The following is a 12,169-nucleotide window of genomic DNA, read 5'->3' on the forward strand; positions in this document are numbered from 1 at the left end:
AAAATAAAAAAAACTTATCAAAACATTTAATGTGTGCAGAGATTTGAACCTTGGTCTTGAATAACATTTACAATTGCCAAAGGCATAACTAACTTACAACAGAAGAGGTGCAAGAGTTGTATATTATCTACGACTAGTTCCAACAGAAAAATATGGGGAAAAAAATAACTTTGCCAAAAGATAGTACCTGCTGGGAATTGAACCAGATACCTCCTGAGTATGTATGTATGCACCATCGATGCCATAGCTTCACATGTGCTGATATACGGATGAACTCATATAATAAATTTGATGTTTTATATGCTATGAAGCACGGGTACTCCGGAAATGTCGCCGTACGCGTACCAGGTACGGCGTGAGCACAGCAAAAACGTACCGGGTATGGCAAAATTGTATTGGATACTTTTGGTAATTTTGGGTACGGCAAGGGTACGTTTTAGCTCAAAATGAAATTTTTTTCAAACTTTCTGGGATTTTTTTGTAAATAATTATAAAATGTGGGCTTATTGTGTAATTTATTTGTCATTTATAAACACAATATTACACGGCAGAGATCTTGGAGATCGATCTAGGGCTCCAAATCGAAAAAAAAAAATGTAAGTTCTCTCTCTCTCTCTCTCTGTGTGTCTGTCTCTCTCTTCCTCTCTCTTCTCTTCTCTTCGTCTCTCTCTCCCTCTATATATATATTTTTTGTCGATCGAAATAATCTCTCTTTGTATATATGTACAAATATATGCATGTGTAATGTATATGTATATATGTATTTGAAATTTTGAATACTAATAGATATGTATATTTGTACTGATTTTGCTTTTTGTTGGTAAAATAAGTTTCTATTTCATTTTATGCAATAAAAAATAGAAAATAATTATATATATATTCGCCGTACCCCGCTGTACTAGTACCCTACTTTTTTTGGATTTTGCCGTTTCCCGTACCCGTACGACCGTACCACATACCGATACCCGTGCTCCATAGTTTATATGGAAAATGGGACCTAGTTTTTGCTTAAATTTCGGAGGCCTAAAGCATTCGCAAAGTTGTCTATTTATCATTGAGTAAAAGGTTTTAATTTGAGGATCTTAGAATTCTTACTCAAATGCAAGGGGAGGAAAAAGGCATACCAATCATCCACCCTCTCTCTTTGCATGAGGAATCACTAATTGCTGGCAAACAATGCACGGGCCAAACAGAAACAAAAAATTGAATGTGAAAATTTGCATAGACAGGAATATGCCGGTGCATGCAAAAAATTGCTCAAAGCTTGTAAGCTTTTCAATTCTGAATCAAGACTTCGCCTTCAGATTTCCACTGAAATAATGTATCAGAGTACAAACAAAATAATGCAGATTCTTAGTTTTAGGCACCCAACTACAAGTTAAGGTCCATCATCACCATCACCGATCAAGTTACAAATATCAGAACACTCCACCAGACTGCAGAGACAGAGTTTCTATAAGCAAAAGCAAGTTCAAGTAAAATTACTAGTACATTTTGCAGTAGCTTATCTTCTTATAAAAGGGACCAATAGGACCAGTGAATGGATTTATGCAACTTTTTCAACCAGCTATGCATTGCGTCATTGCATCTGTTTGGCTTCAAATTGATTTATGCATTTCAATATTTCACGCAGCTATGTATTTGTTTGGCTTTGAACAACTACCACTTTAAGTTATTAGCCAAATTAAAAAGACCGCACTGTTAACAATTATGTTTATTAGTTATGCAGAAAAAGTAAGTAATTTGTTAAAATGAAAAGAGATCTACATAGTACTTCCACTCATAAGGAGAAGAAAGAAAAAACCATATTTAAAAAATCAACAGATAAAAATCAACTAGAAAATACAATAGTATTGTACACATCAATCTAGTGAAAGCTTTTTAAAAATAAATCAGAAAAAAACTTTGCATATGCAATGTCAAAAGGAATCAATAAAAAAAGAATGGAAACAAATCATACTTCGCTGAAACAAGACGGGAACTTAACACTTTGGATTAACAAACTGATCCATATCATCAGAAGGCTATGAGGGGATTAATTTCATCTCGTTATCAATAATCACCTATTTTTCAGGTCAAATTCCTACGAACAAACAAATGCAGACGGCCTATCATTCGATTACTGCGATGTGACCATCAAATTTCACTTGATTATATCACACTAGCTCAGTTGAAGATTAGCAACCTATATATCCTCATTTGGCCCATCATAATCTTACTTGATGTAGGCCAGAGTTTAGGGTGTGTGGACCCATTTCAGGTGCTTTCCTCTATTCCCAGTGCAGTTGTCTTAGTGAAAGCAAGATGGTGAAGTCGGAGTTTAAATTTTTTGCTTGCCTGGGTAGACCAATCAAAAGGAGAAGTTGAAAAGACATGAGATTGACACATGTCAAACACTTGTCTTTCTCATACTCAGATACTCTCTCAGCAGTGGTCTCTTTTCCTACGGTGCTTATACTATATAGCGTAAAAGACTTAGTTTAACTTAATACTGGCAAAGTCCCATGTCGCTTGGGTACCAAAGTAATAGTAAGTATATAAGAGTGAGGGCACCCTCACTTGAGTCACTTCAATAGCTAGCTTTTGGGGTTGAGTTCTACCCAAGACTGAGTAACAATTTTCAGCCTCGGTATTATCAAGACATTATAGAGATCCCAATTGGGCGTACACAATGCGAGCTGAAGTACGTACCTTCTCTTGAGAAGACTAGTACTTGGAGTTGATTCTACTATGGGTGTAAAAATCTCATTGATTACGAGAGGGCTTACGACAATAACCCCGCTCTAATGGTTCTCTAGAGTTTTCAAGAGTGCTTTACATACCAATTATAAAATTGCTGCAACTTGCCAGCGAACACCGATAATGCCTCGGGAAATGGATATATCTCAGTTTATGCATGAAAACCTTTGTGGCTTTCTCGTCCAAATGATTTTTTTTGTTCTGCTTCGTGCTCTTGTATTTTGAATCTCCTTATGTATGGTGTGAGCAAGAGCTCATTTGACTCTTGTAGGAATTGGCTTTCACTCTATGGTTTATGATTATTATTTACTGTTTCTGCATTATTACTTCCGAATCTTTGACTGTTTATGGAGTGATGCAATAGCTTCTCCACCAGACTGAGGCCAAAGATCGGGCCCCTTAACGTTAATTCAGTACTGAACATATTTGTTCCACAGAGAGATTCTCCTGTCACGGTTTAGGATTACTCCCTCTGTCCCAATTTTTTGGTTCCAGTTTGCACCTTTTGCCATCCCAAAAAGATTGTCCCACTACAAAACTAAATGAATAATAGATAATGAAGTTCCTCTTTTACCCTTCCATTGTGAAATTATTAGAGCTAAAAAAGTAAGAAAATGTAATGATTGAAGAATAAAATGATTGTATCTCTTCCAACTAGTGTATTGCATTTTTTTTTCATTTTCTTACATCCTTAGCGTGATAAATTTAGAGTGGCCTAAAAGTTTGTGTTTTCAATAACATTAGGCATGTATTGCCTGTAATTGTATAAAAAGAGACTGAAACTGTGGATTTTGATCCTGCTTTGCTAAATGTGGCTAATTTGGTGAAAGAAAAATACTAGACATTTTGATGGGGGTAGAGAAGCCGATGTTTAGGCTTAAGAGTCTTTTCTTTTTCCCTTTTTGCATAGTAGGGAGTCGAGGGAGTACAATTCTATTCTTGACGAATTTCTTTTCTGACAGATGGTTTTGGAGTTTAGAGTGGAGTATCAGTGGAGTATAGTGGTTTTCATTTCTTTGGTTTTTTGGCTTCTTGACCTATAGGGAAATTTTGTCCTTAGCCTTCTTTTGTACATTGGTGGCATCTCCTGGAACCCTTCTATATAAACTTTATAGGTTATTTAAAAAAAAATGTTAAAAGAGTTAGCAACCTAAAACACAAGCTGAAGTTCCTAGCTTTTAACATCACAGTCCTAATCGGAGAGGATGTGATACGGGGGTATTTGGGAGCCATTTTCAGTCATAGATTTTGGGTTATAATAATAACTTGTAAGTGTTTGAATGATATGCGCTTAAGGGTTTTTCTCCGGATTACTACTGATTTGCAAATTGGAGAAGCCAAGGTCAGCTGATCCTCTGTTTGCCTACCTAAAATGGAGGGTAGTTTGGGGTTTAAAGCGCCGGAGGAATGGAACAAAGCTTCTATGCCCAGACATCTATGCGCACTAAGTAAGAAGGAAGATTCTGATACATAGGTGCTGATGCTGCGTAACCTACTTTTACGAAACTATTTGCAAGAAGAAAAGACGAACAAGTATGAACTAGAGGTACTCCCTCTTCGAACACACAATAATGAGATAAATCTTATTTTTCTTTAATTCAATAAAAACCTCTTGCCCTAAAGCTTACATCTCAATTTATAATAGTAGCATTACAAAAATACTAAAAAGTAAATAAAATGTATGGAAATAAAATCAACCCTAATGCTTCTTGACCAAGCAACCTACATAATAGAAATACTAGATCGAAACAAACTAAGAAACTTAATACTTCTAGCAAATCTTGACTAAACTAAAAAATTCCTACTAAAATACAAAATTTGAAATAGTAAAATAAAATTTCTAGATTTCTAGATTAATTAGAATATTGGCCTGCATCAGGTGCTAGTTGATAATACTGCAATTTAAAAGCTGAAAGTTGAACTTAAAACTAAAATTTTAAGCTAAAAAGTTGTTTGATAAAAATTAAGAGCTGAAGTATTAAGTTTCCTAGTTTGTACAAGATAAACAAATTTTGATGTATTGTTTTTAATTGTTCACTTATAATTCATTAACGGTTGCTATGTGTTTGAGGTGATACGGTGGCGAGGTGGTGGTGATAAGGGTCATGGTGGCACGTTGTGGTGGAAATTTGAGGGAGAGATCTGGAGGGAATTTGGGGGAGAGATTTGGAGGAAATTTAAGGGAGGGTGGGGGGATTTTGCGTACAGAGAGGAAAGTTTAGAGGGAATTATTATTGTAGTAGTAGTATATTGGTTTTGGCAGTGGTGGAGAGGTAAGGTGGTTGTAGTGGCGAAAGGTAACAGAGACATGGATGGATGGATGGTGGTGCTTACAGCGGTGGTGGTGGTGATTGCAAGTGGTGCATGTAGCGGTGGTGATGGTGATTGCAATAGTGATGGTGGTGGAGAGACGGCAATAGTAGAGTAGTGGAGAGATGGCGGTCATGGAGTGAAAATGTAGTTGTGGTGAAGAGGTGTGTAATTATAGTGGTGGAAGGTGAGGGAGAGATGGAGAGGTGAATGATTGTAGCAGTAGAGGTGCTGGAAAGGGTGACAATGGAGTGTCAAAGGTGTTAGTAGCCGTGGTGATGGTAGTGGAGGCACGGGTAGTAGTGAAAGTGGTGAGGGGTGGTGGGAATAGTGTTGGTGATGATGGTAGCGAATGGTGGTGTAGTCATGGTGGTGAAGAGGTGGAGGTGATAGTGGTTGTAATAGTGGTGCGCGGTAGCTCTCATCACACCCCTAGATGGTCATTTATTCAATGGCTGGTCTTCAAAGGGAGACTCTCAACAACGAACAAACTCGGTTCTTGGGGAATTTCAGTGGATGTATCCTTCGCTCAAATGGTGCTGAAACAACCACCACCTCTTCTTTGAGTGTTTGTATGCCTTTCAAATTTGGAAGTTGCTTATGAGGACAATGTGGAAATTTTGGTGCCTGCCTGGGATGGACGTGGGAGTTGATTTTTTTTTTTTTGGTTGATTTTTGGGGCTTGCCCTGTCTTTCTTTTGTGGACTTTCAAAGGTTATCCTTCCTTGGTCCTCATAGGTGGCTCCACATCTTAGAACAGGTGGCACCCAAATTTTTTATATTACATATAGTAATTTTATCTTGGATTTTGTTTGAACACTTAGTCCTATTCTATGAGCACCCATCAATCCAGATAATTCCCAATTGAACACCTAATACATTAGCTCAAAACAAAAGGTACACACTCTTAATGACTAAAAATAGAGAAATAAGAAGTATTTACTGGTATCGGTATCGTGATTTGGCTTCTTTGTGAATGACAATCAAGTCTATATCTCCCAAAATAAGAGCATATGTCCAAAAAGATTCGTGCGAACTTATTCGCCACGCATTTTCCTACAAAAAAGTATTAGTGGATTTATGCGCTAGTTTAATCTTGTTTGACTAAAATTATAAAAACTATTTGATAACAATTGCAACATCTTATGTATTTTGTATTTTGTATTTTGTGGTCGCATAATTCACACTAATATATGTAATTTTGTGTATATATGATCAATGCTTTGGACTATGACCGAAGGAAGCATGGTAATGTGTATAGAAATTGAGTTGGTCTCTAGGCTTGCCCTCTCTGATGCCTTCCGACTTTGATTTGGGGGTATGGTTCCGCATCAAAATGTCCCTTTAGCTCCTCGGTTCTTGGAGGTATAGGGAGCCACTATTTCAGTGGTATTCTGAGAGCAGCCAAATGTTAAGTTTGTCTCCGATCCTTCCCCGCTCATAACCCCAATGATTGAGTGCTAGATGGGTTCTGTATTGTTACTGATGACTGATTAATAGAGCTAGTAGAGTTAAGGTAATTCTTGAACACCGTGTTAAAAATTCTTGGAGTGCCACTGTTGGTCCTTATTTTTTTTTTTTTGGGTTTGTTTCTTAATGAACTAACTTACCAAAAAAGTCTCATCTCTAGGTTTTCATACGGAATATTTGCTGGAGGATACTACACATAGGGCTTAGTGTGAAGACTTGATGTCTACAAGTTGATATATATTTCTCCCAAGTCCCAATAAACAAGAAATGATGAAGTACCCTTCAAGTAAATAAAAAATGCCAAATAGAAAAACAGAAAGAAAAAGAGAATGGCGGTAATGATGCTGGTAATAATTCAGTTCTACATGCTGATTGCAGAGGAAAACTATTTACCAGTATCGACGACTTCGGAACCCTTGCTTGAATACCACTAGAGGTCTGCATATACATGAAGGGGAAAAAAAATCAAACTATTTGCTTGACACCAGAAGAAACATAATTAATATGGCATCATGAGGCACTAGGGCGCCTTTGAAAGTGAGTTTTTTTGTGTGGTGTGCGGCCCAAGGCAAGATTCTTACTCTAGACAATTTGATTCGAAGGAGGAGAATCATTGTTAATTGGTGTTGTCTGTGCAAAAGGGATGCGGAGAGGGTCGATCATCTCCTCATTCATTGTGCGTTGGCATGGGAGCTATAGTGCTTGGTACTGTCATGGTTTGGGTTGCTATGGGCTATGCCGAGGAATGTAGTGAAACTTTTAATCGCGTGGAGGGGTGTCAGAGTTGGGAACAGTAGATAGCGTGTTTGGGCCATGGCTCCTCTTTGCTTGATGTGGATTATTTGGCGAGAGAGAAATTCGAGATGTTTTGAAGGAACCGAAAATTCGTTGGTTAGACTTAAAAGTTTTTAGGTGAATAGCTTGTATAGTTGGGAGAAAAGAGAATGTAATCCATCTCTTGATTAGTTTCTAGATTGGTTTGTACTTTTCAATTCACACGGTGGTGTATAGGGTCTCTTCGTCTTTGGCCATTTTTTGTATATGGGGGCCTAGTTGCTAATATAATTATTTACTTATCAAAATAAAAAGAAAAATGAGGCACTACAATGCACATAGCAAATTGCCGCACATAACAACCCATTAAAATTGCATAGACACGACACTAACAGTATAAAAGAATTATTCTTGCAAGCCCATGGCAAAATCAGAATGGCTTTTTATAGTTACATTATTAACAGATGATGTATCAAGGCTCACCAGTCCCCTCCGCTTAGATGCATCTTTCACTCACTCCATGAAGTATGGACAAGAATTGATGAAGCTAGCTATGAACAAAGATATCGGACTATATGTCTGCTTGACTCCCATTTTCTCATGGTTTATGCACGTGTGGAGACAAATGTATGTCACCAATTCTTATTAGGAAACAGTCGAACTATAGAAAACACCATTTCAAATTTTAAGCCACGCTCGGCAATGTCCTGGAGCAGCATTATCAAAAGCTTCCTAAGCAAAAAAAAAGCATTATCGAAAGTCTCAAAGCATGATATAAGTCCGAAATGGTCTGATAATACCATCTTTGACCTTGAAAAGGAGCGCTCAAGTGCCCTATCCAAAACTAAACCTTAGCTAAGAGGAACAAGAAAAGTAGCCAGTTAGCAAGATATGGATTCAAAGAGAAAGTACAGGGATGTGGAGGGGAAGATAAACCCGTTCCGTATAATTCCGATATTTCCTCCATACCTTCGCCTTCTTCTTCATCATCTTCTTCCATCCTTCAGGGGAAGCAAGATTGATGCAGAGGCTGATCCTAAAAAAGCCTAGTTTGTATTCGGTGTCAACCTATGTTTGTGGTTGACCTCAGGAACAATGAAATGATAACTACAGAGAACTATCTTTCAGTTGTTGTTTGTTGTTTCTGTTTTTGGCTTCTTTGTTTATTGTAAATTTGTTTTTGCTATGTTTCTGCTCAGACTATCTTCCAATCTTAACATATCCTTTATGGTGGCCGTTAAAGGAATTAAGAGAAATGCCTGTCCACTGATAAAATAGATGAGAAGATTGTGCCTTCAAGCCTTATGATAAGGGCAACAGTTGAAACAATCAATTTGAAAAGTAAAGGGAGAGCACAATTGGTGTCTCCCTTTTTTTGAAGCTTTGCCATGTTTTCCCCTTACCAAAAATGTCCTCAAAATTTCAAAATTTACACCATTGTCTCACCATTTCCATTCAGAAAAGCAAGGGCAGAATGGAGACCTGTACAAAACTAGTGAACTGTTACAAACTTTGAGATTAAGGTTACTTAAACTCCTGCCAACTTCTCGCGACTGGTTACCAATTCCTCCTTTACAAGTCACGAACTAAATCATACCAACGATCTCCAAGTGCCATCTTCTATTGGAACCATATTACCATACTGATAATTATAGGAAGATGGCTGGAGCTGATGCAAAATATCAATAGAAGGGAACTTTTCAATACAATGAGTCATATGAATTATGCCGAAGGTGGAGGCAGTACATTTTTCTTCACACTTCATGCAACCTACATGCTTCAAATCCTCCAAAGATCATTTGTCCACACTACACTTATGCCCTAAAGACTGAGTCCTATTCGAGTGTAAGATTCTTTGTATTGTCTAAATTTGAGGTTTTTTCTTTTTAGAAGTACCGTCATTTTTTCAAACAATTCACGGAACTACTGTTGTTTTCAATCTATTTCCACAAAAACCGTTGTCTTGGAGTTTGCGTGTCCAACTTGAGAACTTTACATACTTTTCACCTGAGTCTGCAACGATCGGACGTGTCCACGTGGTGAAGTTGCCAGGCGTGTCTAAGATTCTTTGTGTTGACATATGCAGTGTTGTTGCTTTTGTCTTATTCGACAAACAAATTTCTGGTGACTATTTGCATTGTCTTTTCTGCTACTTCAGACTGCCTAAATTTTTTACAAAAAGTAATTAACAGACCCAAAACTAACATTATTAATTAGTGGATTTTACCTTCTGAGGTTAAGAGGGCCTTCCCCAGGAGAGCCATCGCCGCCGCCGCGGATGCAAGTGGTGACGCACTTGATGGTGCACGACTCCGCTTTCCTTGACTTGGGTCGTTGGATCCTAGCCTTCTTGCAGTCCTGAGCGGAGGCAGCTGAGCATTCTCCCGATAGCATTTGTGGGATGTCTGATAGAGTCTCCTGTACTGTTGGCTGTTGTTGGGTTCTAGCATTTGTAATTCCCACTGACGAAAACATTATTGCTGCCGCTGCAGCCGTTACGAGACCAATTCTTGCCCATCTGTTTCTGCTGCTGCTGCTGGCGGCGTTTCTCGTAAAGCACCACCAACATGGCCTTATTCTTCCTCCATCACCACCCTCAATAATGGTGGTGTTCTTGTCGTCGCCGTGGCTTCCGCCGTTTAACCCTACTACGAATACCCCTGGTCGCTTTTTTAGCGGTGCGTATACAGCTCCTAAGCATCCATCATGCTTGCAAAGAGGTGAAATTACCCCGCCAAGTAACATTCTCTCCCTTATCCGCTCTATCCTCTCACCAAGTCCGTCTTGTGTTTTCGTTTCTTTTTCTTTTTTTCTTTTCCTATTTCGTGGGGATGTTGTATGGGACATTATTACATGTGTTTCAACGGGTGAAATTTCATTTCGGCAATTAATAGCTCAGATGCAAAATGTCTGGAGATGAGATTTAAATCGTTGAATTGCCGAACGGACGGCATTTGAGCCGTGCAACATGGTGCTGTGCAGCAGCTCCAACCCCCAATCCCACGAGAAAGATGTTGTATGAGACATTGGTTCATATGTCTCTTTTGTTCACGAGAAATCTTTCAGGAAAATAAGAATTTCTTCCTTCTGTCAAAACGTCTATCTTGCACGAAAGTGTTTTTTAGAAGGAAAATTACAGAAAAATTGATTTTTTTTTTGTCTTTTCCCATTATTTCTTTCTGTGCAACTGAACGGGACCTAAGGGGCGGGACGGGGCGGGGCGGGGCAAATATGTCCGTTTGTTCACAATTGCCCTTTACGCCATGTTTTTGGTAATTAGCTTATTTTAAGACCAAAAATCACTTTGATTAGTCTTTTGAATTCTTTGCAATCTTCATTTATTAAGTTGTATTATTACAAATATGACCGTCCACTTTGTGCTTATTTACCAGTCCTACCAAAGATACACATCCGAAGACAGAGTGGGTTGTATGTAAAAAAAATACAACCCATAACCCTTTTTCTACTCTTTACATATTTACCACCACAACCCAACAAATCTCCTCCCTACATTTCTCAACAATTCAACATCCACCTCCTCTTAAATCCCCTCCACCACCAGCAGGACCTCCATAACCACCACCACCCCCACAACATCCTCCTCCACCACGACGACCTCTATAAGCACCACCAATTCAACCTTCCTAATTTTAAACAAAGAAAGAAGATATAAAACGTGAGCGACTGGCGTGTACGGGCCGCTAGCTCGGGCCATTGTGATAAACTCCTCGGCTCAAGCTGAGTTGTCTAAGTCTGAGAAGCCGTCAGCAACTGAGCCAAGCCTGCCTCAACTGAGTTCAGCTCCACTTGACTGCTAACAGACTTGCACGATCTCTTAAAGTTAGTTAGGGAGTGATTGCACTGAGCTGTAATTAGTTAGCAATTAGCCCTGAGTTTGTTAGTTGGTTATCGTGATTGATAGCGGTATAAATACTTGTAAAACCCCTCTTTGATGTATGTCGATCAATTCAGTTGAGAGAATGAATACAATTTAGTCTTATATTGAAAAAGTTTTCATGGTATCAGAGTGGGGCCTGTTTCACCCCATATTTTATAAAAAATTCGCAATCTACATCCCACGATGATAAACCAGCAAATAGACTGCACGATGATAGGACCCAAAAAGTGGCCACATGTGACAGACATCAAACGCGGCTCCACGTGAGAGGCGATGTTAAGGAAATGAATCCCATATTACTTGGGAGTGGAATGGGCGATCACTTAATAATATCTGGGATCTTTTCACTCATTGTTAATTGATTTTGAGATGGATATAAAGTTTCTACACATTCGTAAGTAACGGTGGATCCATTGTGTGTGTGTGTGTGTGTGTGTGTGGGGGGGGGGGGGGGGGGGGAAGGAATCCCAGCGTGATGGGTTTTAAAACTTGAAAATGTTATAGAATTTCGGCTTTTAAAACCCGAAAATCTTTACAAAATTCGGAAGTTGAGATAAATCTCTCCGATTTCTAAAATTTGGAACCGTAAATCGGATATCCTGTTCCAAAAACCGCTGCCAAAATCGGAAGTTAATGACTGAAATAATCAAAAGCATACGGAAGTTGAGTTCTGCAACTTATTCGGATGATAAGTTCTGAACTATAGGGATGAAATCGAGAGTTAACTTCCGAAATATTTGGCATTTCTTGGAAATTAAATTTCGAAATTTCTGTTGAGCTTGCAGATGGGTATTCGCATATGTTGAAATTAAATCACATGAAACGGTAAAAGTGGATTTGAAGTATAGATAGCAGTGGAATGGGTTTGAGCATTTACAAAAGGGTTTCGCACGTGCGCGCACACACACACTCTCTCTCTCTTGTTTTTTTTTTTTTAACGGCTCTCTCTCTTGTTGATCTCTGTTTTTCCCGTCGAAA

At 38.6% G+C, this 12,169-nt stretch overlaps 1 protein-coding gene and 1 non-coding gene across 2 annotated transcripts; one reads left to right on the forward strand and one right to left on the reverse strand.

Moving 5' to 3' along the window:
- Positions 1-1,279: 1,279 nt before the first annotated feature.
- LOC131336405 (uncharacterized) lies at positions 1,280-10,126 on the reverse strand. The gene is made up of 3 exons (XM_058372237.1): positions 9,521-10,126; positions 6,913-6,957; positions 1,280-1,436 (listed from the first exon to the last, which is right to left on the reverse strand). The coding sequence occupies exons 1-3, from the start codon at positions 10,036-10,038 to the stop codon at positions 1,379-1,381; spliced, it is 621 nt and encodes a 206-aa protein (XP_058228220.1). The 5' UTR covers positions 10,039-10,126; the 3' UTR covers positions 1,280-1,378.
- On the forward strand, positions 6,282-6,388 carry LOC131299305 (small nucleolar RNA snoR100). Its single transcript, XR_009190690.1, has one exon. It is a non-coding gene; the product is annotated as a small nucleolar RNA snoR100 (small nucleolar RNA).
- Positions 10,127-12,169: the final 2,043 nt, after the last annotated feature.

The sequence above is a fragment of the Rhododendron vialii genome, chromosome 8a (genome assembly GCF_030253575.1).
Source record: "Rhododendron vialii isolate Sample 1 chromosome 8a, ASM3025357v1".
Lineage (NCBI taxonomy): Eukaryota > Viridiplantae > Streptophyta > Magnoliopsida > Ericales > Ericaceae > Rhododendron > Rhododendron vialii.

Coding starts and splice junctions, on each gene's coding strand:
- LOC131336405 (XM_058372237.1), bottom strand. CDS start 10,038: ATGTTACTTGGCGGGGTAATTTCACCTCTTTGCAAGCATGATGGATGC. Junction 6,958..9,520: donor GGCCCTCTTAACCTCAGAAG/GTAAAATCCACT, acceptor ATGTATATGCAG/ACCTCTAGTGGTATTCAAGC. Junction 1,437..6,912: donor TTCCGAAGTCGTCGATACTG/GTAAATAGTTTT, acceptor CTGTCTCTGCAG/TCTGGTGGAGTGTTCTGATA.